The sequence below is a fragment of the Mizuhopecten yessoensis genome, unplaced genomic scaffold, assembly GCF_002113885.1.
Source record: "Mizuhopecten yessoensis strain PY_sf001 unplaced genomic scaffold, ASM211388v2 scaffold10227, whole genome shotgun sequence".
Lineage (NCBI taxonomy): Eukaryota > Metazoa > Mollusca > Bivalvia > Pectinida > Pectinidae > Mizuhopecten > Mizuhopecten yessoensis.
This window is the reverse complement of record NW_018408441.1, coordinates 715,714-743,653: the sequence shown is the minus strand read 5'-3', so window position 1 is coordinate 743,653 and position 27,940 is coordinate 715,714. Positions and strand designations below refer to the sequence as shown.

At 37.6% G+C, this 27,940-nt stretch overlaps 1 protein-coding gene across 3 annotated transcripts; it reads right to left on the bottom strand.

Annotated features, from left to right (window-relative positions):
- Positions 1-1,240: 1,240 nt before the first annotated feature.
- Positions 1,241-27,383, bottom strand: LOC110459837 (protein bark beetle-like). 3 transcript variants are annotated; one of them, XM_021512293.1, is made up of 16 exons: positions 26,795-27,383; positions 24,384-24,565; positions 23,450-23,640; positions 20,897-21,244; positions 19,581-19,837; positions 18,407-18,704; positions 16,196-17,685; positions 15,620-15,863; positions 14,418-15,161; positions 10,524-13,022; positions 9,160-9,829; positions 8,258-8,415; positions 7,066-7,160; positions 6,614-6,821; positions 3,813-5,894; positions 1,241-3,707 (listed from the first exon to the last, which is right to left on the bottom strand). In XM_021512293.1, the coding sequence occupies exons 1-16, from the start codon at positions 27,158-27,160 to the stop codon at positions 3,556-3,558; spliced, it is 9,984 nt and encodes a 3,327-aa protein (XP_021367968.1). In that variant the 5' UTR covers positions 27,161-27,383; the 3' UTR covers positions 1,241-3,555. The 3 variants fall into 3 exon arrangements, with proteins under 3 accessions (XP_021367968.1, XP_021367969.1, XP_021367967.1); XM_021512294.1 differs by having other exon boundaries at positions 1,241-3,746; positions 3,852-5,894; XM_021512292.1 differs by having other exon boundaries at positions 1,241-5,894.
- Between the last annotated feature and the right edge of the window lie 557 nt (positions 27,384-27,940).

The window sequence follows — 27,940 nt, the reverse complement described above, 5'->3', positions numbered from 1 at the left end:
CAATGCCCATATTTGGCAATAAAAGGGGCATAACTCCACCAAAAATGCATGTAAACTTCTGAAATGTGAACTCGTCTGAGCTATAATGGTATGCAATATGTGTACCAAGGTTGAGTTCAATCAACCCAAGGGTACTCAAGTTCACACGGAAACCTTGTTTCGGACAACGCAACTGACAATGACGACGACAGATGCTAACAAAGTATAATACCAATATGTCGCCTCGCGTTGCAGGCGACACAAAACTGACCAATAGCTAGCCTGATACCTGTACTTTGAGGTTAAAGAGAAGTGATATCTGACTTCAAAGCCTATTAATATTACAGCTATACCTTGTCGAGTGATTTGTTTGATGTACGTCAAAGGATCAAACTACTTTACTTGTATCATCCACAAGGTGGTGCCGACAGAGCCTTCAATTTTATCATGACATATTCATATATCAGGGGTGCAGAGAACGTAAGAGAGCATAACACCTATACTTTCAGTGATGACCTGTCTTATCCAGACCCTGTCTATTAAGGAAACTGGTGATGTTTTATTTGTCTTGTTATAATACACTTTGTAAAAACACCTTGTTCATTATAGTGGCTGTTCAATTTCTTTCGTCAGATATTCCAGAACATTTTTTTATTCTCTGATGTAAATGGTGTGATTTGTTGACCGTTATTATAAACAATTAAACATAAAGATTGATATGTTTCCCTTATATTTTGTTCTTACATCAGCACTGTATATCAAAGGATATTAACTTACATTATACATATTTATTTTTTTTAAATGTTGAAATGCAAACCCATATAAAGTGGCAAAGATTTCAGTAGAAATCATACCTAGTTTAGAAAGGTTACAAGGAACCAGATATGTGAACTCAAATTTCCTTAAATCCCAGATTTCTTGTGCAACATAACGCTGTACTCAACACAGTAAACCCATCTTAAATCAAGCATAAGTTAATTGATCTAACTTAAACAAAGTATAATTTAATTAAACTAACTTAAATCAAGTACAAGTTACCCCAACGATAATCAAGTACAAGTTAATTAACCTAAATCAAATCAATGAGAAGTATAACTCAAAGACTGAAAGTAAGTCAAGTATAAGTTAACTAAAAGTTGGTCAAGTACAAGTGAACCCAACGTAAATCAAGTACAAGTTACTAACCTAATGTAAATCATGTACATGTGGGCCCACTGTAAATCATGTAATTAACTTACATTATACATATTTATACATGTGGGCTCACTGTAAGTCATGTACATGTGGGCTCATTGTAAGTCATGTACATGTGGGCTTACTGTAAGTCATGTACTTGTGGTCTCACTGTAAGTCATGTACATGTGGGCCCACTGTAAGTCATGTACATGTAGGCCCACTGTAAATCATGTACATGTGGGCTCACTGTAAGTCATGTACATGTGGGCTCACTGTAAGTCATGTACATGTGGGCTTACTGTAAATCATGTACATGTGGGCCCACTGTAAATCATGTACATGTAGGCCCACTGTAAATCATGTAAATGTGGGCTCACTGTAAGTCACGTACATGTGGGCCCACTGTAAATCATTTACATGTGGGCTCACTGTAAATCATGTACATGTGGGCTCACCGTAAGTCATGTACATGTGGGCTCACTGTAAGTCATGTACTTGTGGTCTCACTGTAAGTCATGTACATGTGGGCCCACTGTAAGTCATGTACATGTGGGCTCACTGTAAGTCAAATATAGGTTTGCCCAACGTAAATCAAGTAAAAGTTAATTAACCTAGCTTAAATCAATTATAAATTCATTGTAAATTCTGTACAAGTTAACCTAATTAAAGTGTATGTCACTTGTTCGAATACCTGACCTTGGCAATTTGAAATAATTAATAGAAAAATTCTTGATTTTTTTCCGTTATAGTTATATTAACTGAAACATCATCAAGTTAAATGATCTGCTTAAGTGTTTCAAAATTCACCAGTTCATTGATTATCATAGTGGAAACACATACACAGAATGCAAAAACTAGCCAACATAAAAAAATCAAGTGATTTCTCACAAAATTCTTCAACAATGAAAAAATAAAATTTTGGATCATCTAAATTATTCGGGTGATACTACTTTAAAAAACAATTTTAACTCACCAAAAATCAAAAGTCTCTTATAAACAAGGCACTGGAGTCAAAACTTCAAACAACAATAAGTACATGTATAGCTGTTCATTGGGAGAGGTATGGCAGTAAAACGCCCATATTTCCCTAAAGTGGGTAAATTATAAAACGGGAAAACATACATATAGGTACAGGCCTTGGAACAGCTACATTACATACATGTACATAAACAAAATACGGTGTTTGCTAATTCTTATTTATCTAGGGCAAAATTACATGGATTGTGGAAACAAAGCCATACACAGATCTGATACATCTACCATATAGGTATATTAGCACTTTTTGTTTTTTTCTATTCGGTGCATTTGAAATATAAGCTTTATACTATATGAAATTAAAAACACCTAAATTTAGGTGAATATTGTATTTAGTCTTCAGAGAATGCTACCAGCATAAAATGCTTTTTGGAAGGTTTAAAGAGCTCTCTTAGCAAAGAGATTTTGATAAAGTTAAAAGGGCTTTGTTGGTATAAGTAAATAGTGATCTCTAAAGATGGAGAATTATTGAGTAATGGGTGTGATCACTTAATAGGAGGTGGTTTCTTAATGGGAGATAGTTTCTTAATGGGAGGTGGTTTATTGATGGGAGAAAGTTTCTTAATGGGACGTGGCCATGGTTTCTTAATGGGTGGTGGTTTCTTAATGGGTGATAATTTCTTAATGGGAGGTGGTTTCTTAATGGGAGATAGTTTCATAATGGGAGGTGGTTTCTTAATGGATATAGTTTCTAAATGGGAGGCGGTTTCTTAATGGGAGGTTGTTTCTTAATGGGAGATAGTTTCTTAATGGGAGATAGTTTCTCAATGGGAGGTGGTTTCCTAATGGGTGTGGTCACTTGAGCAGATTCAACTAAATCGAAGCTCCAAGAGTTTTAGGGAAATGTGAATGCTTACTGGTCATACCTCTTTTTGCATATTTTACAAATTACTTTTAGTGTATATTATTTGATAACATAAGTTTGTAACAGTATAAAGATCATACCATATCACCTTAATCTATTTGTTGTATTATTCAAATAAATAAAGTCAAGATTAATCATATTAATATAACAAACATTTTTTGCATAATCAATTACATATAACTTTGTAGCATGCAGTATTAAAATCATGAAATAGACTTCAGTAAAAATGTCTGAAGATTCGGTTAAAATTAAATTTGAATTGCATTACATGTGTATATACATGAAGTTACAATTTCAATTATAATAATTATTCAACTTTCAATGGCAAAAAAATTATACATTTAATTATGATATGTGCATTTTACATCCAATGTAAGATTCAATCAAATCATCTTAAAATTGGATGATATTATTAATTGATATGCATCAAAAGGCAATTAATGTTTGACTGTTTTAGCTAAAATACATAAAATCATGTTAATTGCAAGCAGATTTCCCTGTTATATTTCGGTTTCTATTGGCTGTGGACGACTGCCTGATTGTGACCTATCACTGTCCAAATACACCACTCCGAGATTGTCTCTACTCCGGTGCTGACTATGAACACTCAACATACTTCCATGAATATTTTCCCGACTCCGCGACAAATGATCTAAACTCTGTCGACTCCTACTAACGTCATTTCGGCTACCCATGTTGCCTTGGTTTCCATGACCTGGGTAGCCTTGGAGATTTTCCCGACTCCGCGATAAATGATCTAAACTCTGTCGACTCCTACTAACGTCATTTCGGCTACCCATGTTGCCTTGGTTTCCATGACCTGGGTAGCCTTGGAGATTTTCCCGACTCCTTGACAGTTGGTCAAGATATTGGTTACTTCCTCGAACATCATTAACACTCCCCATTGGCTCTGTTGGGCTGTGCTTGGGACTGGCAACAAAGGCACCATTGTCAAAGCCTGGCCGATACCTGTCATTACTAGCACCACCATAGGGAACATCCTTCAAGTAGTCCATGTTGCTCATGGCTTCAGGTATATTCTCACGGCTTCTGTTAAAGCCTAAATTTATACTTCCAGGGTTAACAGGGGGTGCCGGATTGTAGTCATGGGGATGGTGGCTCTGTCCACCGTCCATTGTACTAAAAGACTGAGGAAGGTTTTCCCGACTGCGACTCCTATGGGTATAATCATCATCTGGTAGGTTACCATATGTAGGGGCTTCATAAGGAGGAGGCTCATAAGGAGGAGGTATATAGGTTTTCGGATCATACAAATTCTCACGGCTGTTAGGCCTGTTGTGGGGGTCTGTATGATAGGTAACTGGATGTGGTAAATCTTTCTTGTCAGTGAATTTCTCCTCTTCTTCGTAGCTTTCTTCGCTGCTTTCTGTCTCCGATTCTGTTTCAGTTTCGGTTTCTTCTTCACTATCCTCTTGTTTCTCCGGCATCTGATCAGTCATCCACTCACGTCTGTTGTCTAGATAATTCAGACTCTCTCTACTCAGATGCAGCGGAGGTCTGCCTGGCGCGTTTTGAAATCTGAGTGCAGGGTTGATTGGTCCACTCCTCTCAGAGCCACTACCCGGATCCATCCTTTCCCGACTGTTTTGTAATGACCTTGGGACTGGTGTTGGACGTTGCCGGGGTTGTGGGACGGGCTCATGGTCTGTGGACTGGTTCCGAGACTTTGAAGGGTATTGATCAACAGGAAGTGGAGGAGGTGGCGTAGGTGGACGTTCACCGGGACTCTCTGGCTGATAAAAACTGGACAGTGACTTAGCCCCACTAAGGTCTACACTAGGTGTGCTGTTAAATGTGTGATTCTGATAAAGGTCATTCATTGAAGGTTTTACGTGGAGGGAATCAATTTCATTTTCCACATGGGGTGGTTTCTTAGTTGTATGAAAGTTGATCACTGTGCTAGCAGCATCTGTATCATTAGGATCCTTTCCACCTTCATCAGCAGTAGTTGTAAAATCATCAAATTCATTTTCTGAAAACCCATCATCTGTATAGCCTACATCTGTATCTTGATTATCGAGATAAGCTGGAACAAGACGCTTCTTTTCTTGGGGAGAGCCAGTTTGTCTCTCTTTTGGAACTGTACCATTTTTCTGAATTGTGCCATTTTTCTTGTTATCACGTTGATGAAGATTTGAACGAGTCTGTCGCTCAAGTAACACTCTGTCAAGTCTCTCTTCTGAACGATTCAATCGTTCTCTTGAACCAGATCGCATCTTTTCATCCAGTTTGTCACGTGATTTTGATCGCTGTTGATCATTGAGCCCGTCTCGAGATCCATACTTTCGATCATCCTGAAGTCCACCTTGTGATCCATACCTACCATTGTTATTGAGTCGATCTCTTGAGCCAAGCCTCCTATTACTACTGTTTAATCTGTCATCCCGGTTTCCAAGACGTCGCTCACTGTCCATTTGGTCACGTGATCTTGCTCGCCCATTTTCATGCAATCTGTCACGTGACCCAATATATCCATTTGAATCATACCTGCTGTCACGGTGCCCTCGTTTTTCACTAGTGAGACTCATTGCAGATGCCATCATTGATTTTTCATCAGAGTATCTACTTCGTGATGACACACCAGACACAGAATATTTATCGTCCAGCATAGCGATTGTTGATCTTGACTTGTTGAGCGACGTCTTTGACATCCTTATTGATTGTGTGCGCCCAAACTGTTCTTCTTTTCGCTGCCGAGACTTAACGCGCCACAAGATGAGGAGGACAACAATTATGATGATTGCTATTCCAAACACGCTGGCAGAGATGGCAATGGCCATGGTCAGGACTTCAGATCCAGGCGGTAGAATGTACGGGTCTGAAACATGAACACCAATAAACTGTAATCTGACCCATGGGTGTTATACATTATCACTTCAACTGCTAGTGACTTTTGTCATACTGCAAACAAAACATTCCTTCAGTTAATCACGATGGTTTTCTATATTACCATTACAGGAAGTAAATAAATACACACACAAAGTGAATATAGTAACAGGAGACTGCTTCTCCCAACATCGATTTGAAATTGGTAATTATAGTTTTGTTTAAATGAGTAAGGTCTTGCAATAAGACAAGTTTGTTACACCAAGGCCTCATATTACCTGTCTGTAAAATAGGTTTTATGTAGGTACCAAGGCCTCATATTACCTGTCTGTAAGATAGGTTTTATGTAGGTAACAAGGCCTCATATTACCTGTCTGTAAAATAGGTTTTATGTAGGGACCAAAGCCTCATATTACCTGTCTGTAGAAATAGGTTTTATGTAGGTAACAAGGCCTCATATTACCTGTCTGTAAAAATAGGTTTTATGTAGGTACCAAGGCCTCATATTACCTGTCTGTAAAATAGGTTTTATGTAGGTAACTAGGCCTCATATTACCTGTCTGGACAAAAAGGTTTTACCAGGTATGAAAGTACCAAGGACCCCAATAACCTGTCTAAAAAAATAGGTTTTATGTAAGTGCCAATCAACTCAAGGCCAAGATATATGCGATTTAGAAAATAACTGTTGACTTAACTGAAAACTGCACTAACCTTTCTCACAAACAAATGGTAGAAACTTGCGATGACACTCCTGCTCTGCAACAATGAAGTTATCCTCAAAGGAGCTACAATAACCCCCAGCCACTTCAGCATATATCCACACACGCTGGGTTTCTTTGTACACACTCTCTGTGGTACGTATCAGGTATCTAATGAAGTTCTCACGGCCCTTCACCTCCGCCAGAAATCCATTCACCCTCTGTAGCATAGAACATTTCTAGGTAAACAGTATCATAAAAATACCTTTCAGCACTGACAATTTCCAATTATAAATGAATTATTATATGAGCGACTTTATTAATGAAGAAACTTACCAGAATATAAAATGCATTATGTAGAAATGTCTAAATGTATCAAATGTACTTTATATATATGAAATGAGTCAAAACCATCTCAAAACATTTATAAAAACGAATTCTCCACCATTTTCAAACCAAACTTACTCTACAAAAGCTGATGGCATTGTGATAAGGCAGGGCGGCTCCCATGTATCTATAGCAACGGTTTTCATGTATCCTCCAGCCAGGAGCACATTTACCTGTAAGACATTAATATGAATCAAGTTATGTACTTCTACCCGGTACTTCAAATTAATCTAAACCATTGTATATACAAGAGGCCCAAGGGCCTTAGCGGTCACCTGAGTTATATCATAGGTACTGGTAGATTTATTTTATTGTTTAGATGCGATGTGGAAATCAGCATGTAAACTAAGTGAAATACAATACTTGTCATGTCATCAAAGGATAAGAATTTTAAAATATTGGTAAATGTTCCCTTTGGGGCCCCGCCCTGGCCGCTAGGGCTGGGGAAGGAATCCCAATTTTACATTTTAAAACCATCTTCCTCCAAGGATAAATCTCACGAAGTAAGAATAATTTCCTACAGAAAATTGCCAAAATATACCCAAAAGTGTTGTTTCCCTATATAAACTAGTAAACTTTACCCCTGGGCCTCCCCAAGGGAGAACGGATAGCTCTGGGGTTCTGAAATTTACAATTTAAATAAAGCCCCTGATGATCTTTCCATCCATGCAGAGAAAATGACTGTAGTACCTCTGAGTCTGGAGAAGGAGATTTTTGAAATATTGGTTAATTTTCCCTTTGAGGCCCCACCCAGGGGTTAGGGTAGGAATCCCAATTTTACAATTTTGAAGCCTCATCTACCAAGGATGATTCTGACCAAGTTTGAAAATATTCCATCCACTGGTTCTTGAGAAGAAGTTGAAAATGTAGAAAGTTTACGCACGACGGACGACGACAGACGGAAAGTGATCGGAATAGGTCACTTGAGCAAAGCTCAGGTGACCTTAAAATGCTACAGCTATTAATGTGATACATTGGATATGCATTGCCGTTCCTGTAACATGTTGCCATTATCAACAGACACAATTTTCTGTAATGTTATGTATCAATCACTTTTTTAAATGTTTAAGTAGAATGTTACCCAAATTATTAAATATCCTTTTTTCCTGTTTTAACATCTATTACATCAATTTTGTAACCCGTACAGAGGATTTTGACAAATTGTCAATAGACTTTCAGGCTATAATGATCTGTTTGTACAGTTCTTGCATACCCCCTCAACCCTCGACACCACCCACTCTAGATGGGTCACCTATTCTGAGAAATTTACCATCTATAATTGACTGGTTAGATACTCTGTAGGGATCAGCGGTGATGGACACAAGGGTGTCATTATCCGAGCTGTCCCAGATCTTCCCGTTAATGTAGCCAAGTCTGTTTGAGCCCCACCAGTTTTTGGTGGCATCAATAGCATCGTCAGCTACTCCTCTACAACATAAATACATTTTTTACGACAGTGATCGGCAAAATAATTGCTTTTCACCCACATACTTTTAAGATAAATACCTATATAAGATAAATGCATATCTAAATAAATTATTGTATTTCCAATTCAGTTAATGGTCATAACTTATGTGCAGATTTGTAAGAGGAATGTTTTTTCTCTCTTCCCTATGTGTAAGATAGAGCTGTTCAGGGTAAGAAAGGGGTGTAGGAAATTTCTATCTTACACCCCATTTCACGTGATGTGACGTCACAATGGCTCAACAATGATGTGACGTCACGAATTTGGAACTCTCTGATGCCACTATGCAGAAAAGGTGACGTGATGAAATTAAAACTGTTTACGATATATTTACCGTACACGTTAGAAAGATGTGATTAATTTTTCTGTGCAAACATTGTTTGCGAATATGGGATATGCCTAAATCTGGCTTCTAATTCGTTTTCATCTAAAAACCTTAGGAGAAAAATTGATATTTTCAAAAATGCTGAGCTTATTCTGGTGGTTGGAATGAGAGAAAAATACTCTTTCATGCTTAAGGGTGTAGGATAGGGAAATCCCACCCTCTGGATTTTCAAATTTGGCAAAACCCTCTGCAAAGCCTCGGGTTTTACCAAATTAAAACTCCTCGGGTGGAATGTCCCTATCCTATTCTGATACAATAATAAAGCTTACACTACCAATTCTAACCTTATTTCTGCACACATTACATGTCGTATAGCACTTACTGTTTATGATTAGCCTCCATCTCAAAGTCACTCTCCAAGTTGACAAAGTAGTTGTTGTTTACGAGAGGTTTGCCTCCGCCGACTTTGAAGATGGAGCGATACTTTGCAGTGGTGTTGTTCTCAAACCACATATTTCCCAGGAACATCTGTGTGGCTTCAGTGTTCTGCTGACCGAACACCTTGACAATGTGATGGGCAGTGTTATTTCCAATGACGTTGAATGTGGCGTTCATCCCGACATTATCTATATAGACTGTGTTTACAAAGTCACCAGCAGTGTTGTTGAAAATGTAGTTTTCATGTAGGCGGAAACGCTGATAGTGATGACCAGTTATTCTCAATGTTTCACCATGTCTACCAAATGAAAACACATTGTTTGAGATATTTCCACGAATGTGTGTCGCTACAGACTGTGTAATCGCGTCTACATACATTCCTCCTAAATTCTGACTGACAAAATTGTGCTCAAAAATGAAGATCTTTGTATCCTGTAGACCAATGTCTATGACAGGAGGAGAGGTCAAATTTAAGATGGCCACACCGTTTCCTTCGATCCAACATTGATCGACATACAGGGAAGGGTTCACCTCACCAACGTTCTTGTACAAGATGGCTCCATCTTCATTACCTTTCATTTCAATGTGTTGAAGAATGTGATTGTAACTACTGTCTGTAATAATAGAAAATAAAGTTTGATTAAGTGCCAAATAAGTTTGTTTTTTATTACCACAGGAAACTATATAGGTATACTTCTAACATGTCAGTTTTTCAAGGTGTTGATTAAATTTCATTTATACCTTGTTTTTCAATATTATCTTGTGTTGGAATAATTTTTGTAATGATACATCACATTACTATATGTTTTCAATATTGAAACTGTTGTTCTGAAATAATTGAAATAGAGATTTATATAAATCAACCTCTTGAAATTAAATATTAGAATGTTATTCTACAGGTAATGTAAATGTTAAAATCTAATTACTAATATAGTGTGTGTAAAGTTAAATATAAAGTTTTATTATCACATTAAACAGCTGCAGAATTTAATAAATGCTATATATACATGTAGTCACTTTCAAAAAATATATAAACACTATAAAGAAAATGATCAGGGCTTTCAGTAGTCTCTTGATACTTTGAGAGTATGTTTTTGACTCCCCACAACGTTATGTTTTGACTCAAATTTCACGGAAACTGTGATTTGACTTTTGAAATACCTGGTAGCTTCCATTTTGTAAATGTCAAGGGTTGACTGAAAGCCATGAGTCAATTATGATAGATAATTTTGCTGATTTATCATTCAACCACACTTAAGTCTGATTTGACTTAACATGCATGAGATTATATCATTTAAACAGACATACCTGGGTAGGTTAATCCTGATAGCGGGAAGGCAACAACCTCAGCGATGAATCCATACTCTCCAAATGAAGGTGAGGCGTGGATGTGAATGGCGATGGAACTACCAGAACTGAGGTAGCGTCTTGAGATGTCATACCTACTGCTATTGTAAGTGAGTTCTCCCATTTCTGTGGCCAGCGAAACTGTCTTTCCATCAAATATTTCAATTGTGTTACGATAAAAATCATCATGGTACAGGTTGAACTGCAGAAACCTGAGAGAGACTCTACGCAGAGCATTCTGGGAAGTGACAATCTTAACACAGTCCAGAGCAGTCTGGGAGTATTTGTAAAAGACAATCAGACGATTATTAATGGAGATTTCCTTCTCCATCTTACATATGTCTACCAGCCCATGTATGTTGTAGGGTACGGTGTTGAGGTGGAGGGGAGTGAACGATGACATGTCAATGTCCCTTGACTCGCCATTAAGTATGAGCATGTTGACAGCGTATCCAAGATTTCCGGAGATGTTTAGCATGTGTGCCTTCATTTCATGTCTCGGAGCTACCATGTCGAGGCCGTTCAGCAGGCATCCCGTTATGTTGAGGTTGCTGATGATTGGTGTGTCGTAAGTGGCCTGTACAGCTCCTACTTTTTCACCATGCAGCATACCAGCTCCGTGTATATCAATATATTCTAAGACAGATCTATCCTCAAGTTTGATAACAGGTTTAATTTCTTCTTCATAAGTTGGAGGTGCTATTCTAATATTACCCCAGTATTGATAGCCAAAGTCTAAGTTCCTCCTACCACACCTGATATATGTATAATTGGCTGCTTGAATGCATTTCTGAATGTCATAGTTAACACGCTTCATACAGCTGTCTAGTCCAGCCTCATCACCATGGCAATAATAGGAATACCTCCAGAACTCCTTTAGGAAGTACATGGGCTCGCCGAAGATGTAGTGATCATACAAATGTGTAAACCGAACATCTACATTTACCGTCTCCAAACCCTGACTGCGACATACCACCTCCGCCATCTTCTCATTGAAATGGCTGTCACACATGAAGTTCCATGACTGGGAAGAAATATTGAACAGTTGCAGAAATCCCTCATTTTCAGGTATTTTGCCTGAATTATCTCTATGTAGCCTGACAGAAGTGTTATAACTGTCAATTACGGCCCTTTTGACACGTGCATTAGATGCAATAGGCCGCAATGTTATTCTAGCGAATGGCAGTCCTCTTGCAACTATCTGACCAAGGACAAGAATGCCAACATTTGGATGAAATTCAATGACAGTTCCCGGTTCAATGACCAGTTTTGCTCCCGGCATCACAGTTAGATCAGAAACGACTGTGTATGGGGTACCCTTGTATGGGAGGGATAAGTCTGCATGTACTCGACCTCCAAGTCTTTCCAGGTCAAGAGGGGGTTTAAATGCAGAGCCTGTCGCTGGTAGACTATTTATATCTCCCACTGTCAACTGTGGGAAATACTTTGCAAGAGCATAGTTATTCCAGTCATCAAAATCAAAAATTCTCTTCTGGATGGCATTTTGGAACTGGGTACCCCACCAGTTCTCTGTGACATCCAGCACAGTGTCTAGGGACAGTGAGGAAATGGCTGCTACCAGTTCATACTGTAGCTGTGGGTTATCTATTAGATTCCTATGGAGTTTGATCTGCTGCACACCTCGCAGGGCGATGGAGTACGTCTGTGGAATGTTTGTAGCACCAGACACAAAACTGTTGATAGGAGGGTTATTACCCTGTACCTGATTATGGGAGAACATTCCACTCACGGCACCTGAATACTCCGAGTGACTATGTGTGTTCAACTCAAACATGTATTTTGCGATATTCCCAACCAGACTGTTGTGTTGAAATGTGATTTCTTTTTCCATCCCTCCAATTGTGACCAGCCCTCGGGGACATACATTACCAGACAGAACATTTCTGATCATCGTCACATTGGCGTAGTAACCATTCACTGAAAATCCAAATTGTGGATTGTTTACAAATCTTGATTCCTGTATGAATATCGAATGAAATTTCCTTTCCAGCATGTCATTGACACGTGGTAGTTCTATGTCAAACCCGCCGTCTGCCGTATTTTTGAACTCACAGTCGGTGATATTCCAATGCCAGACATTATTGGCAAAGTCCACATGGTTATGGTCCCCCACCAAACCTCTTCCATTGTCCAAAAACTTGGTCCGCTCAATCTTGTACGTGATCATCCCGATACGTTCTGGACGCGTCATTTCCTCAAGGGTTGGTAAAAAATTCTCGTGATATTTTGTAAGGCTTGGAATATACATCGCCTCCATTTTGTTCCTATATACCTGCACCATGACAAACTTGATCTCTTCTTCTTTAGCACGGTGGAAGATCTCACTTTTCTCATTGGAGGGGTTGTTGTAATGTTTAGTTACGATGCCCTGATAGTTGTTAGCCATCGTAGAGTTGTACACGTAAATACTTGACATCGGGAATGTTGGGGAATAAACATCTGTAATGACAAATTCAACCTTATATATGGATACAGCATCATACTGAATAAAATTATGATTTCAGATTTTAATCTGCAACTTCTTAGAAATGGTAAAAGGTGCCGTTTCACAAGTTATAATTCCAAAGGAGAATTCCACGCTAGAGCTACTTTTTGAATGTGAGTATTCTCCCTTCTATATGAAAGATGAAGCAACAGAATGAAGATTTTCCTGATTAGAGTCACTTCTTTTATATTTATTTTCAAATTCTGAACATTTATAATTCTATAAAATGCATCATGCGATGTGATTTATATGGAATATTTCTGTAAAACAAGAACTCCACGGGAGTTGTTGGTTGCTTGCTCAGCGCTTTTAGTAAGATAAATGTTTTTGCTTGAGTTATTGCGTAAACAGATATGCCAAAATGCGGAAAGTTGAAACTCGACAGAAAAACCAGTAATATATGTTGAACATTATTGCTTCTAGCATCACTGTACAAAATTTGAAAGGAATTGATTAAAAAATAAAAAAAGCTATTTCATTTTGGCAATAAAAGGGGCATAACTCCACCAAAAAGGCACGTTAACTTCTGAAATGCGGAATTGTCTGAGCTATATTGGTATGCAATATGTGTACCAACCTTGTACCAACAAAGTAATACATTGTACCTATATGTCTCCTGGCGTAGCAGGCAACACAAAAATGACTTATGATACTCGTTTCCATAAGTAAAGGAAATATGTAGGTACCTTTCACTTTATTAAACCTTAAAAGGTTTGAATTATATCATTTAAAATTACGACGCATGATTAAAGATGTAAGACTGTGAAATGATAAACTACCAATTAACACATATAACCCTCTTTGGGGTTTTACTGTCACACAATATACCAACATTTATATTAAATTCATAATTTACAAGTCTGGATCGGATCATTTTAACAAGGTTCTATTGAGTAAAAAAGAAAAGCTTTTCATCAATCTCAAATGAAATGGAAGCAACTTAAAGGCGTTTTTCCTGTACATTGCAAAATAATTCTGCAACTACATGTAATTATGTAAAATATTTTTCATTGGATGTGTCAAGTCTTGAATTTTTCCATTTTGACCTTATAGCTATTTTTTTCGCTGTAACATCATGACGTTGTGACTGTATGAAGATGTCATGTCTATATTTCTTATTCTGACGTCATATAATTGGTGATAGGACATGAGAACCAGGTATGACATGGGTGTTTTTACTGTATCAACAGATACATTATTCAGATGATCAATGTGGCTTACCACTTAATGTTAACTGTTATTGATTTCTGTGGTAGGTTATATGCCAGCGAGTCTGATAAATGAAAAGAACACAGTGTATTATGGCCCAGTGCTTCTTTCCCCGGATAACCTGCTTTCTGTAAACTTACGTGAATGCGCAGCAAAGGTAAGCCTATCTGTCCTCACTCCCGTGACAACCAGACGAATGGTGAGTCGAGTCGAGGTAGAAACAATAGGGAAGTCAACCAAATCCTTCTCTATCTCCCACTTGTTGGTGCTCTCACCGATAGTGTCTTGGCTTGAATCGTAAATTGTGACAGATTCAATGGTCGTGAGAGGGTTGTAATCAAGGATTTGCAGGGTGATACGATAACGAAATGTCACAGCGATCTCCATATCGTATGTATGTCTCTCCTCTCCTGACCCTGAGGAGGTCGTGATGAAAATCATAGAACTGTCACCCAGGTTATACATAGGGGTCTGTGTAAAAGATATTATTCTGTCCCTGTGAATAAAATTGCGGACACTTAGGGCCTCATATTCTGTGAAGAATGGATCATAGGCAAAGCCTGACTTGAAGTTACCGCTCATTGTGGTGTAAAACATTCGAAGATAGGGACTCCTTGTTAGGAAACCATGTCCGAGGTTGTTATCAAATTTACAGAATTCAAACAAGTTTTCTGTGTGTGGGTTGCTGTATTTGACAACAACGCCATCCGATGCTGAGTTGAGAACCTGTAGACCGGTCATTTTATAGAACATATAATCTATCCTGAGTGCTGGTGTGTACTTCATCTCCTCGTAGTCCAGAAGTCCAGCGTTACGGATGATAACGTGACGGATCTGAGTATCTTCCTGACTTCCTCCAGTAGGCACAGCAGGAATGGTGACGCCTGTGTAAGAACATTTAATATCTGTTAGTCGGGAATAGCTCACATTTACAGAGCGTCGCACCTTGGGTAGTACAGCTGGATAGAAGTTTCAATATTCATGTTTAGTTCAAACACTCAGATAAATAGCAGAGAGGAAATAATACATCTGTTCTCTCAAATATTCTAGATAAAACATAATGCATATTTTAGGATCATCACGATATTTTGCTGATATATTGTTACACTTGTGTGTCTCTTATTGAAGGTACTTAAGCAATTATCCTTTACTGACAGGCGAAAGTAAAATGACAAATTAAAGGTTCTCACAAATTTTTAAAGCATATTTCTTACATATTGACAGATTTATAGAATTTCAGGTCATACATGTAATTAAGAATGCAACATTTAGACTGTTGGTCTCATTTCTTTGCTTATGGATATTAAAATGCAGGTTTTTTGGACACAAGATTGCAACTCACCTGACCAGGTTGAAAGTTGGCAGCGTAAAAAGACAATATTGCGTGGATCACAAGAGAACTGGTCATCCCGGAGTGACCGGCATTTCGTGAGGTCAGTGTCTAGCTGGTCACAATCTACACCACTCATGTGCATTTTCTGTGTTGAAATCAATCCTGCATTCTTATTCAGAGCCTCTCCGAATTCAGGGTTAAAGGTTAAACCTAGCTGTTGGCAGACCACACTAGAGTCCAGTGGAGTCCATCCCTATGTACAAGAATAAAATGTTTATGTGATAGAAATTACTGTTTTGGTATTTCCTAGATGAAAATGTGGGAAAAAACACACAATTGCAACACAAATCAGCACTATAAATTTTTGAAGAATAAGAGGTTTTACCCCAACAAAATAACAATATACTGTACTCAATGTGCGGTCAGTTGACCAACATGTATTTCAAATATCTCGTTAAACTTCCTTATATGGAACTGCGATAATAAATCACCTGTTTACTTTACTGTCCACTAATTTGATCCTAAGACATATCCTAATTCTACTGGAACAATACTGCCTATAAACTTAAGAAAACACAGTCTTACATCATTGCAGACAGTGCCCCACGCATTGTCAAGGAGCACCTCCAGTCGTCCCTCGTACTCGTCTGTACCATCCACGAGGCGTACAGATGCTGTCCTGTTCTCTATTGCAATGACATCCAAGGTTTCTCGCAGCTGAAAGACAATGGGCGTATTTGCTGATCCACCATCAGCCTTCAGTCTTCCATGAACGACCATTCCAATGGAGTTCTCGAACTCCAGAGTAGTGCCAGGGCGGATGGTAAATGTTACACCGGGACGGATAAAGATATCCTTATCAACATGATATGTTTGTATTCCAGATTCAGTTGTAAATCCTGGTGTGTCTAAAACACCACCGATACGTCCACCACGCGAGAAGACCCAGCGGTATTTTGGGTACTCTGCAGTAGACAACGGTCCATAAAGCCAGTTATCACGTAATGCTGGGTAATACTCTATTTCTGCCAAATTGTAGCGATCATCATTGTCAAAAATCCTGCCGTACATATACTCATGACTGATGGTCTCCCACCAGTTCAAATCTCCTTTAATTATGACTGACGGGTCAACAAGATGAGTAGCCATATCACGCACCGAATGAGGATTGAAGATTCTGTTTCTTTGCACTAAAATATTGCCTGACGACACAATTATTGGAGCGTTGGCCCGGTTTCTGGGATTAAGGAAATCCGAAGTGTCATTGATGTAATTGTCTACCACAGAATTAAAGCTAAAGACAATTTTCTGAAATGGACTACTTTGTGTTAAACGCATACTGATAGCATAACGCCCATAATTTTCTTTAAAGATATTTTCAAATATTTCATAACTCACTCCAAAATCTGAATACCATTTACTTATCAGCAGATCATAACCATTGTCTATTCGTACAGCTCCCAGACTATGGTTTCTGAAGGTGTTGTTTGTCAGTCGCCCTATAGTGTTAACCATAGGAAACATGAGCACTCCGTGACGTACGTTTCCATTGAACATATTAAAGGCCAGACTGAAATTAGTAGGAACCATTGTTGATACATTGCATGACAAATACTCTATGGCCTCATCAAAGTTGAAATTAAAGTTACTCTCATTCACGAGAATACGACCACCGCGGCAATAGTTTCCTATACGTAGGGCAATCCATTGATTGAACTCAAAGTGGCTATGGACAATTTCTATTTTCTGGAGAAGTTCAAATCTTGTTTTGTTGAGGCGTTCATATTCAGAAATGATGCCGTATCCCCTGTTGTCAATGATTTTTGAGTTGTTGACAAGCTGATAGCCCCCAGAGTACGTTATATTCACACCTGATCGCAAATTACGCTCCACAACAGTATTGTTTATAGCGATCTCGCCAGCACCCTGGTAGATCCGTATTCCTGCACCATACTTATTGTCAGACACAACAGATGAGTTAAAGGAGACTTTGCTCCTCATGTCCTGGATATTGACCCCATAGCCATTGTTGTTAGATGCACTAGAGTTGATGAAGCGGAACTCTTCCTCTGGACCTAGAATGAAACATGGAAAACTACATGACATATTGAAATCACATTTTAATGCATATTTAATGAAGCTAGCCTGCAGTACTTAGTGTCAAGCACATCACGTCTAACAAATAGCTAATCCATCACATACTTTACACCAACAAATGTTCACTGCAGTTTAACTTTCACCATCGGCACTCTCAGAAATGAGGGTGGATTTATTGTCAGAGCGAACATTAATTAGTAGTCATTATAATAAACAAAGGAATCAATAGTAAAAGACAAAATGAACACAGGGAACATTAAGATTTTATAAGCATTGGACAAAAGTTTGACTGGGCGAAAATTTCCTGGGAAACAGTATATTGGTGGTCTAAAACAGACATTTTGAAATTGATCTAATTTAAACCCTGCTCCCAGTACCCAGGGAGGGGCCACTGGGTCTTAACTTTCTTACAGACTGCAATCGCATTTCAATAACACCAACCAAGTCAGAAAATAAATGAATATACCCAAACATGTTAGTTCCCTGTACATATAAACTGCATAAAATGTAATCATAAGAATATAATACAACATTAGATATAAAGTACCCCATCTAGCTAGAATACGCCACACCAAAGTGCTTTACAATTTAAGTACATAGATATACCATTGATACAATCAATACAATAAACATATACATTTAATCAATGCAATTTTCAAAGGATGTGCAGTGTTTAATTATTTTACACCTATTTCTTACCTTCTGCAGCTGTTATTTCCAAGAGAAAGCGAACACAAGGGCGGAACACCTCGCACCACTGTTTCTTTGGGTCTGTGGGTTTTGTTAGTGTTGGTAAAGTGTAGTTTAAACGGACAGTAAGAGTATCTGTGTCACTGGTGATGGACTGAGGAAACGAGCCGTTGTTGAAAGGAAATGTCGCCAAAATATTTCCACTACTACCTGCCCCATCATAGATCGTCATAAAACCAGACACAGAGGGAGCTCTCTCCATCAACAGGAAGTGGACAGTGATCCGCTTTCCATACCCACGGTATACCTGCAATCAAATGTGAAAATAACAAATCTCACATCCAGACACTGAGATTCCATACTGATGCCAACAGACAAAAAGTTGAAATAGTAACATTTATGCCTTGATTGATGTATGAAAACAGGTTTTTTCATATATTGACAGACATTCTTTATGTGACAAAAGGATGTTTGTTTCCATTCATTTAAGATTTAAGAAAATAATTTCACTATATCTACATATTGTTTATAAATTCTCATTTGACATTGAAGTTGATTCATTCGGGAGAATTCAGAAATTCAATACTGAAAACGATTTTCTATGAATAGCAGTCTTTGACCTTGGCCGTAAGATTCTGAACACCTGTTTGAATAATCCTCATTTTTTTTTTTCATTTTCGTGTAAATTTCGGTCAGAAATACACATATAAAGGGACAAATCTTTCTATAAATAGTAATGGTGACCTTGTCCTCAGCAACCCTAAAACACTAACTTGCTTTTTGTATTCTCACACTTAACTCGTTAATTCATTCAATAATCAAAATCTGTTCAGAAACAAAGACAGAGTAATGACATGTATATTTCTTTTGATATTGATAACTCTTGACCTTGGTCATAACTTGTTTTTTTGTGTGCTTTATGTCCAATTAACAGTTATGGTCATTTAAGGATGCAACTCAGCCAGATTTTGGTGATGGAGGAAATTCAGAGTCCCCCGACAAAAATCACTGACCTGCAGCCATTACCTGGCAACTGTCCCATGTAGGTGAACCTGCAAGCCAGTGGTGGAGGGCTTAAGCTCAAAGACCATCAGACGCTTAACCGAACCACTTAGCAACTGCGGCCCTACCCGTGTCAGGACTTTGCCATAGTATCCCGAACAAACTCATTCAAACCATTTACCTTTTCACAGTCTCGACCGTCCCATGTTGGTTTATTCCCGTAGTCATCAATAATGTTTTCATGTACGAGAACAGGGTAGGTTTGGTACAGTAAGTTAGCTGACCGACAGAAAGAGACATCAGCAGGAAAGTCACTGTCCCAGTCATGGATGGTGAAGTTTGTCATATACATCTTCACCCCGTCCCCCCAGTTGTTGTCCATGTCAGTCATGTTTATCAACACACGACCAACATTACTCTGGATGAATGCTCCGTAACCTACAAAGTAAACCGAGATTAGTAGTCTCATCAATATAAGTCATACATAACTTTGGCATGGTGATATATATGACAAACAGATAATTAAAACTAAAAACTCTAGGGATTTCATTCACAATTCATATTTATAATGGAGCACCTTGCTATGCTCAAGTTTGTCAGGATTAATAATTAAAACACATTTACAAGAGCAGACACCCAAAATCAACAAGGCATGCACAATTGATCAGTTATGCCATGTAACCATTTTCAGGTGAGAACATTTTATGTATTTGATTAGTAACAACCTTATGAGCAAATATTTCAATATATAAGGGGAGATAATAACACTACCTAAGTTGATATTTAACCAGTTCTGTTTTACTGACCCTGTACATCTAAATCCTTGTATCTTACCATGTAAATCGTTGTTGCAACCTTACATGCACTTTGTAACATTATTACCATTTAAACCAGCTATAGGATCCTCATTGGTCATTGACCTTTCTCAGCAGACAATGATTATTTTACTGTTTACCTTTTCCCTTTGACTATACATGTATTATTAAACTTTTTTCTGTAGTCTTTACAATCATAAACCTTACACCTTACTTTTGTCTGTTGATCTCTCCTTTGTTGACCTTGCACCAGTCCACCTTTGTCAGTTTCTCTTTTTACCATTAATCTTACACCTGTTGATCTTTGTCAGTTGACCTCACTCCAGTGACCTTAGCCCTGTTGACCTTTGTCAATTGACCTCTTCCTCATTGATCTTACACCTGTCAACATTTCCCTCATTGATCTTACACTTGTTGACCTTTGTCTTTTGACCTTTTCCCTATTTGACACCTGGTAAACTCTCCCTCATTGACCTTACACCTGCCAACATTTGTTGACATTTCCCTCATTGATTTTACACTTGTTGACCTTTGTCTTTTGACTTTTCTCTATTTGACACTAGTGACCTCTCCCTCATTGACCTTTCATGTACACCTGCCAACATTTGTTGACATTTCCCTAATTGACCTATGGCTTTTGACCTCTACCCCATTTGACACCTGGTGACCTCTCCCTCATTACCTCTGTTGTCTGCTACTGTGCTGTTGGCTATATGTATACGCCCGGTAATCTCCGTCATGTTGAGGCCGTCGTACGCTCCATTGGTGATAGTCACGTTGTTCATCAAAGGAACATCAGGACTAGCACTGATGCTGGCGCGACCATGAATCATGCCGTCATTTCTGTTAATGTCTCGCCCAGCGTAAGATATGTCAAGGTATTCCAACCAGGACAGTGGCTCCTTGCGAATGATGATTTCTTCCTTGATAGATTCTGTTGTAGAGTTATAGAACTCAAGTCCACGCCAATAATCCATAGCCAAGTCAGATCGCAAACCTATACACTCAAAACCGATCAACTGTTGTCCATCTAAAATAAAATGTCATATAATACTATATTTACATTTGCATGGCATTGTCACTATAATTAGCCTCTTTGGGATGATAACGTGACGGATCTGATTAATTACCATGCATCACGAGACACAATTCTTAGCGTATGAATACAATACTGACCGGAACTACCATATCCAATATAAATAAACATGACGGCTGCTGAAATATCGCTGGGCATTGTGAGATTCGACAATGTCATTGTAAATGTATGTGCAAAATAAAAAATTAAATAAAAAAACACTTCTATTACAACGAAAACAAGACCAAAGTCTGCAATATCGTGCAAAATGCACATTGGTTGAAATCACCAATGCCGGCAATGGAAACAATTTTAACGCTCATGCAATTTATCAGAAATATCGTCTGTTACACTGCACTGATCAACAGGGGTTCGTTACAAATGTCTGAAATACACATATTCTATAGCCCTACTGACACCTGATATGAGTCACAGCACACATAAACATTTCAGACATTTGTGAACCTGTGCTCCGTTGCAAATGCTATCAGTTTCACGCATCTCGCATCCACCATTCCTCAGTTTCTGACAACATGTCCAATAGCGAGGATGTTATAGAATCTCCCGACTGTTGTCAGGTTCCCATACAATCAACAAATACATTCACGCCTGGATTCTTCACAAAATGAGTCGAGAGAAAAGTTCGAATTAACTTCCAAAAATAACTCCCTCGTGGAGGGCAAGGTCGGATTTACGGTGTTCACTGTATTTGTCCATGCGCGAAATTTGTTCCGGGGAAAAATCGAAACAATTTCAAATCTAACTTTCAGCTCAGAGTTCTATTGATAAACTTAAATCACCCTATAGACATATCATACGCAATTGTATTGATACTGAATTGTGGAATAAAATTGAAGTGTTTGTTAAAATTTCAAAGTACTACTTTGTTTGCCAATCAGCACGCGACAATATGCTGTTCAAACTATTGAACGAAATTGTGTGGACTGTCGATAAGGCGGGCATTTTTAATTTTAAATATAAATTATAAGTTAAAAAAGAACATAAGAGGCAGAGAAAACGTAAATATAAGTATTGAACTGTTTTTGTATGGTATTTATGATCTATTTGAATGACACAGCTTTGCAAGCACACAAATCATAATGCGCGCTAGCGCGCATTATGTTGTTTGCTTGCAAAGCTGTGTCATTCAAATAGATCATAAATACCATACAAAAACAGTTCAATGCTTAAGTACACTTGCCTACTTTCAACTGATATTTGATGCACTTAGAAATACATACATTTTGATGCGTTTTAGTAAAACCTTAAGCTTGTACTCACAGAAAAAAAGCCTATTATTATATATGTATCAAAATGCTGCTACACTTTGGCATAAATCAGATAGCAATACCTAAATACAAAATATCTGTATCAAAATGTGTTGAAAATGAATTATGAGATCTCTAGTTCACAAATATCTGTGTCAACATTAACTCACCACAAATATCTGTGTCAATGACACTCATGACTAATGTTTGTGTCGATGTTATTTATTCAATAATTCACTGTTCAGATACTTATGTATGTATCTGTGTTGATTAAATATAACTCACCAAAAATATCTGTGTCAAAATTAAATCACCATAAATATCTGTGTCAAAATTAAATCACCATAAATATCTGTGTCAACATTAACTCACCACAAATATCTGTGTCAATGACACTCATGACTTATGTTTGTGTCTATGTTAATTATTCAATAATTCACTGTGCAAATACTTATGTATGTATCTGTGTTGATTAAATATAACTCACCAAAAATATCTGAGGACCATATTAATTCACAACTTATATCTATATCTGTCAACATTAACTCATTACAAATATTTGTGTTGATATTTCATGACAATTGTTCATGACAAAGATAAATTCACTTCAAATATTTGTATCATCATTTACTCAGCACAAATATATGTATCAATGTTAACGTTACTCATTACAAATTTGTGGGCCATGGCCAGGAGGTATACAACTTTGTATCAATTTAGATTACAAGCCCGCAGACAGACACTGGAAAATTCTACTAGGCCGATCCATATTTTTACAGCAAATAGTGGGCATTTTCATGGTGGTGTCATCAGGAGCCCGGACATGAAATGTACGATCCGTGGGCATCAGGGAAGAGAAATAGTACAGCTCTGGTGTCAATATGATACTCACCACAAATGTGTGTGCCAACGTTAATGCGCTGATTTCCTGGGCAGTTGAAAAGATCTGTTTCAGTCCCTGAGCACTCAGGGCGTGGGTAAAACATGTACTCTGTCCTGTTACGGGAGAACGAATGGTAGGTGAAGTTGCCCCCGACAAATCCAAGGTGTTTACACGTCACATTGGCATCTATCTTGGAGTAACTGTCAAGGAAACAGGTACATCATCAGTAGTACTTTTACAGTGCTTACTGAACATTAAAAAAACCACTAATTGAATACCACAGTTTCGGAGTTTTCTATACAATAAATTGCAACAGACAAAGAAGTATTCATGCTTCTTTCTCTAATGTACTATAGATTTTTTAATATTTTCTGAAATATATACATGTATATATATGAATTGACATTCTTTTATGTATCAACAAAGGCAACCCAAATTAATCTGCATACATACTGTATGTGCTAAAATTTCTGAAGTCAACCTCACTTCAGTTCTAAATGTCTGTCATTTCTTTACAGATTCAACCAGTTGAAATGATTAAAATAAATCGAAAGAGGCCTTATATAATGGGTTTTCATCATAAGCACTATAAACACGCTACATAATTTTATAACAATGATTAGGAAGGATATATATATGTATATAGGGGCCATGGACAATTGAGCACAACCAACTTTGAAACATTACATTTAAACTGAAGATCATAGAGATTCTTGTAAAATTTTGTTCAGGTGAGCGCTGATGATCATTATTTTCGAATTGTTGATAAAAAGGCCCATTACATTTAAGGAGATATAATATAACATGTTCTTAAAATGCGAGCGAGTCATATATGTTTAATGTTAAATCCTGGACTTAAATATCTTAGCGTCCTGAAAAGGCCAAAAATCACAGTAATTAATGTAAACATATATATAAGACCCATTGCTGAGAAATAGCCTACTTGAGATAATTGGTGCACACGCCCCTCCATTTGCCTTTGTAGAAGAGTTCCAGTTTGCCATCTCGTGTAGTGTTTCCATCCATCAGTCGAGCTGTAGTAGGGAAAGGGGAACTACTCCCTACTACGTTAATCCCCTCGGGATCTTTAGTCATGGTTATCCGTCCGCCTGGTCCTTCACTTCCCTGTAAACATACAAAATATAGATATAATAGACAGTGTTTGGTTGATAGTCTAGACTACAAAACATAACTTTTCACTCTTTTGTATATTTATAATGAACATAGTTCCTGTAACTTTATTATGTTTTATAAGTTGCACCCTGCAAATATATTTAGTTGTTGATTTAATTTAATGCTTTTATATAACTTGATATAATTATTTTGTATCATTTGTTCATGTTTTTATATATTATCAAAGAATTCAGGATCTGCAGCAGTTTTTATTTTCCCTTTTTTTCTCTCTATATATATAACCACTTCTCTTTTCCTCACATTCCTATACTTAAATTGGCAAAACTTAACTTTTAAATGGGTGGTACTAGCAATGACAGGTAATTCTATCATCAGTATTAATGCGACCGAGTCGAGTGTTGTGCTATCGTTATCCACTTGTTATAAGATTTCAGTGAGATGGCACTTTAATATGAAATGAACTCAATTTAAGGTCATAGGAGTGTATTGATAAACGGAAATAGGAAGTACATCCCTACTTGAAAATCCAATGTAGGGAGACAGTATCACAATTTCCGCATATTCTAATGTTTAATATTAAACTGATGAATATTGTATGTTTATTATTGACAGTACAAAAGGTGTTTTTTTATCAATGAGTCAAAGGTGTCCATTTTCCTGTACTTCAGGAACCCGGCTACCTATTTCACTACTGTGAAGTTTTTCAAGAAAGATAACTCTTCCATGCAATTACTATGTGTATATGGTTTTATTATAAAGCGTCAATTTTTAATTGTTTATAGATAATTTATTTTACACAATTTCAGCATTTATTAAATTGATATACATTAATGCAATGCTAATCTATGGCAGTATCATTTTTATTGACATTATTTTACAAAAGATTGTGTCTTTCATATTTTTTTCAAAATTCACTCCTTTTTACATAAATTTCCATTTAAAATCCTTAAATTTCTGACAACCTATATTTCTTTGTGGCAGAAAATTTTCTTTACTTCAAAGCAATATAACTACAAAATTTGAAGAAATTCTACTGAGAAATGGTGACACAATCCTATTACCTTAATGGTTCCTGATCGGATCATCAGAGCAAGGACATGCACCATCTTTATGTGACTTTCGCGTTTGTGAAGATGCAAAACCCCAAGAATCATTGACATGATGAGATTGTGTTGCCATGTGACCTAGCTGTCCTTAATTATGTACACTGTAGAGAGGGTGCATACTATGTACACATGATGTACTGCATGGTGCTTTGTGGCTTGTTACATTTCCTCCGACTTGTGGACTAGGACTAGGTTTTGTATCAATACATGTCTACTTATTTAATTTATTGACCCCTTTATTCTATTCTTCCCCTATCGACACTCATTTCTTGAGCGATGACAATGCAAAGGGGTAACAAATTACCCTAGCACAGTTTTAATAATTATAAGGAATAGCTATAGATAACACCTTCAACTGTATTCAACTTAATAATATCCATTCTGTACCTTCAAATAAACCCCTTGGTCAATGTTGTACCTTCAAAAGTACATGTTTATTTTGCAACCCAGGCATCACAGGTAGAATCAAACTGCATGGTGAATGACTGTGAAACTTTGAAACTCGGAAATGGCGTGTTTTTAAAGGAAACGGAGATCATGTCTGCATGCAGAACATGCACATTTACGTGTATTAAAGGAGGTTTTTCAGAGAAGAAATATCCATCTTTCCAAATAAGGTACAGCTACTAAACATTTATTTTTAAACTAACTATTAGAAATGTGCAGGTTTTTGATGCAAGAAAGATATATATACTGGCCGGTGGGGTCAATTAATTTCAACATCGATAGCTTTCATCTTTTCTTATGTATCGATCATCATTTGGGTATAGTATTTTTACAGAAAGTCGATCTAAACCCCTACATGTATAAAACATGTAAAATTACTCTGAACACCTTTGTTTAGGTCCAAATATAGCTGTAACAAGTTCTCGGGTCCCTGTGCAAAACTTAAGCTACATGCATGTACACTACCATAAACGGGTACGATGTCCTGGATTCCGTGTTCTACTCTACCTTTACATGTATAGATGTACTCATTCACCTGTGTGGTGATTAATTATCAGGTGTCCATTTCTTTGCCCATAGGTGTTCATTACACCTACATACTTACTATGAGTCAATAAAGATGAGAGGTTAGATCAAGCTAACTGACAGGGGGTGTCTCAAAACTTACTCTTGCTATCAAAGTTCCGTTAATAATCATTCCATAACCTGCACCGAAGTGCATTGTAGTGCCAGGTTCGATGTAGAGGCAAGCCTTGCTATCCAGCTCGATGTTTCCGTACACTTTGTAAGGACTTTGATCCCTCATCAATGCTTTTTTCGAGCCTTTGATAACAATCCCAAACTTGATTTCATCTGGATCCAACACGCGCGGCTCCCGGCATATGGCAGGTACATGTCGGAGATTGTATACAATACCATCCGACACTACAGGTAAGTTCCCAGGGGGTGGGGGAGTAATTCTCTGTCCCCAACCGACATCAACAAAACACACAAAAGTTAAATATAACACCGAAAATAAGACGGAGACCGCCATGTTTGTTGTCAGTTTCGGTTCCGGATGTATTTTACATATCGCTTTACCTGACTGCAGGTAGTCTAATCACAAACTTCTTTAAACACAATAATAAAACGACGAAACATGATGTCCGAAAGGTGAGCAACCTCGATTGCTTGACCAACACCTGACACCACAAGTACCCGGAAATCCAGTACGTATTTTCTGTCCACACACAATGGCCTCGATTCAAATTCAGGACAGTCACAGGTATTTGCATATGAACAGGTATGCCTCTACAATAATTATGACTCATCGTGTCTATAAATAACTCCTTCGTACTTCACCTGTGGCATCTATGACCAACTGACGTAAACATTACAGGTATGTTGACAGCGCTAGCGTAAAGTTACGATGGCCGATAGCGGCCGACAGAATACTCATGTAAGTAAAAAGTGTTTTGTCTGACAGTTTGTCAATTTATAAGTGGGCATTTTACACATTTTGTAAAAAGTGTAAACTGTCATGACACTTTGTCAATTCATGCATGGCAGTTTACTCATTTTACTTTCACAAAATAAAAACTGGGGGAGGAGGGAGATATGGAAATAGGGTCACATTTCAAGGGCTGATCAGAACGTAGTATGCTATCCCAATGAACTTATTTACCTTTAACATAAATCACACGGATTAGACGGTATTTTTAATTGTTCTTCGTGTACACAGAGCAAGATAGAATTCCTTCTATGAAGTAAGTAAAACAATTCTGTTTAAAGAGTATTTATATTATAAATGTATACGTATACTGTTTTGAATATG

What these genes read in the sequence shown, in the direction of transcription:
- LOC110459837 (XM_021512292.1), bottom strand. Translation starts at nt 27,160, where the DNA reads ATGGCGGTCTCCGTCTTATTTTCGGTGTTATATTTAACTTTTGTGTGT. An exon ending in CGTTGGCACACACATTTGTG is followed by an intron (nt 21,245 to 23,449) that starts GTGAGTATCATA and finishes ATTTTATTTTAG; the next exon opens with ATGGACAACAGTTGATCGGT. An exon ending in CCAACTTTCAACCTGGTCAG is followed by an intron (nt 15,162 to 15,619) that starts GTGAGTTGCAAT and finishes GTTCTTACACAG; the next exon opens with GCGTCACCATTCCTGCTGTG.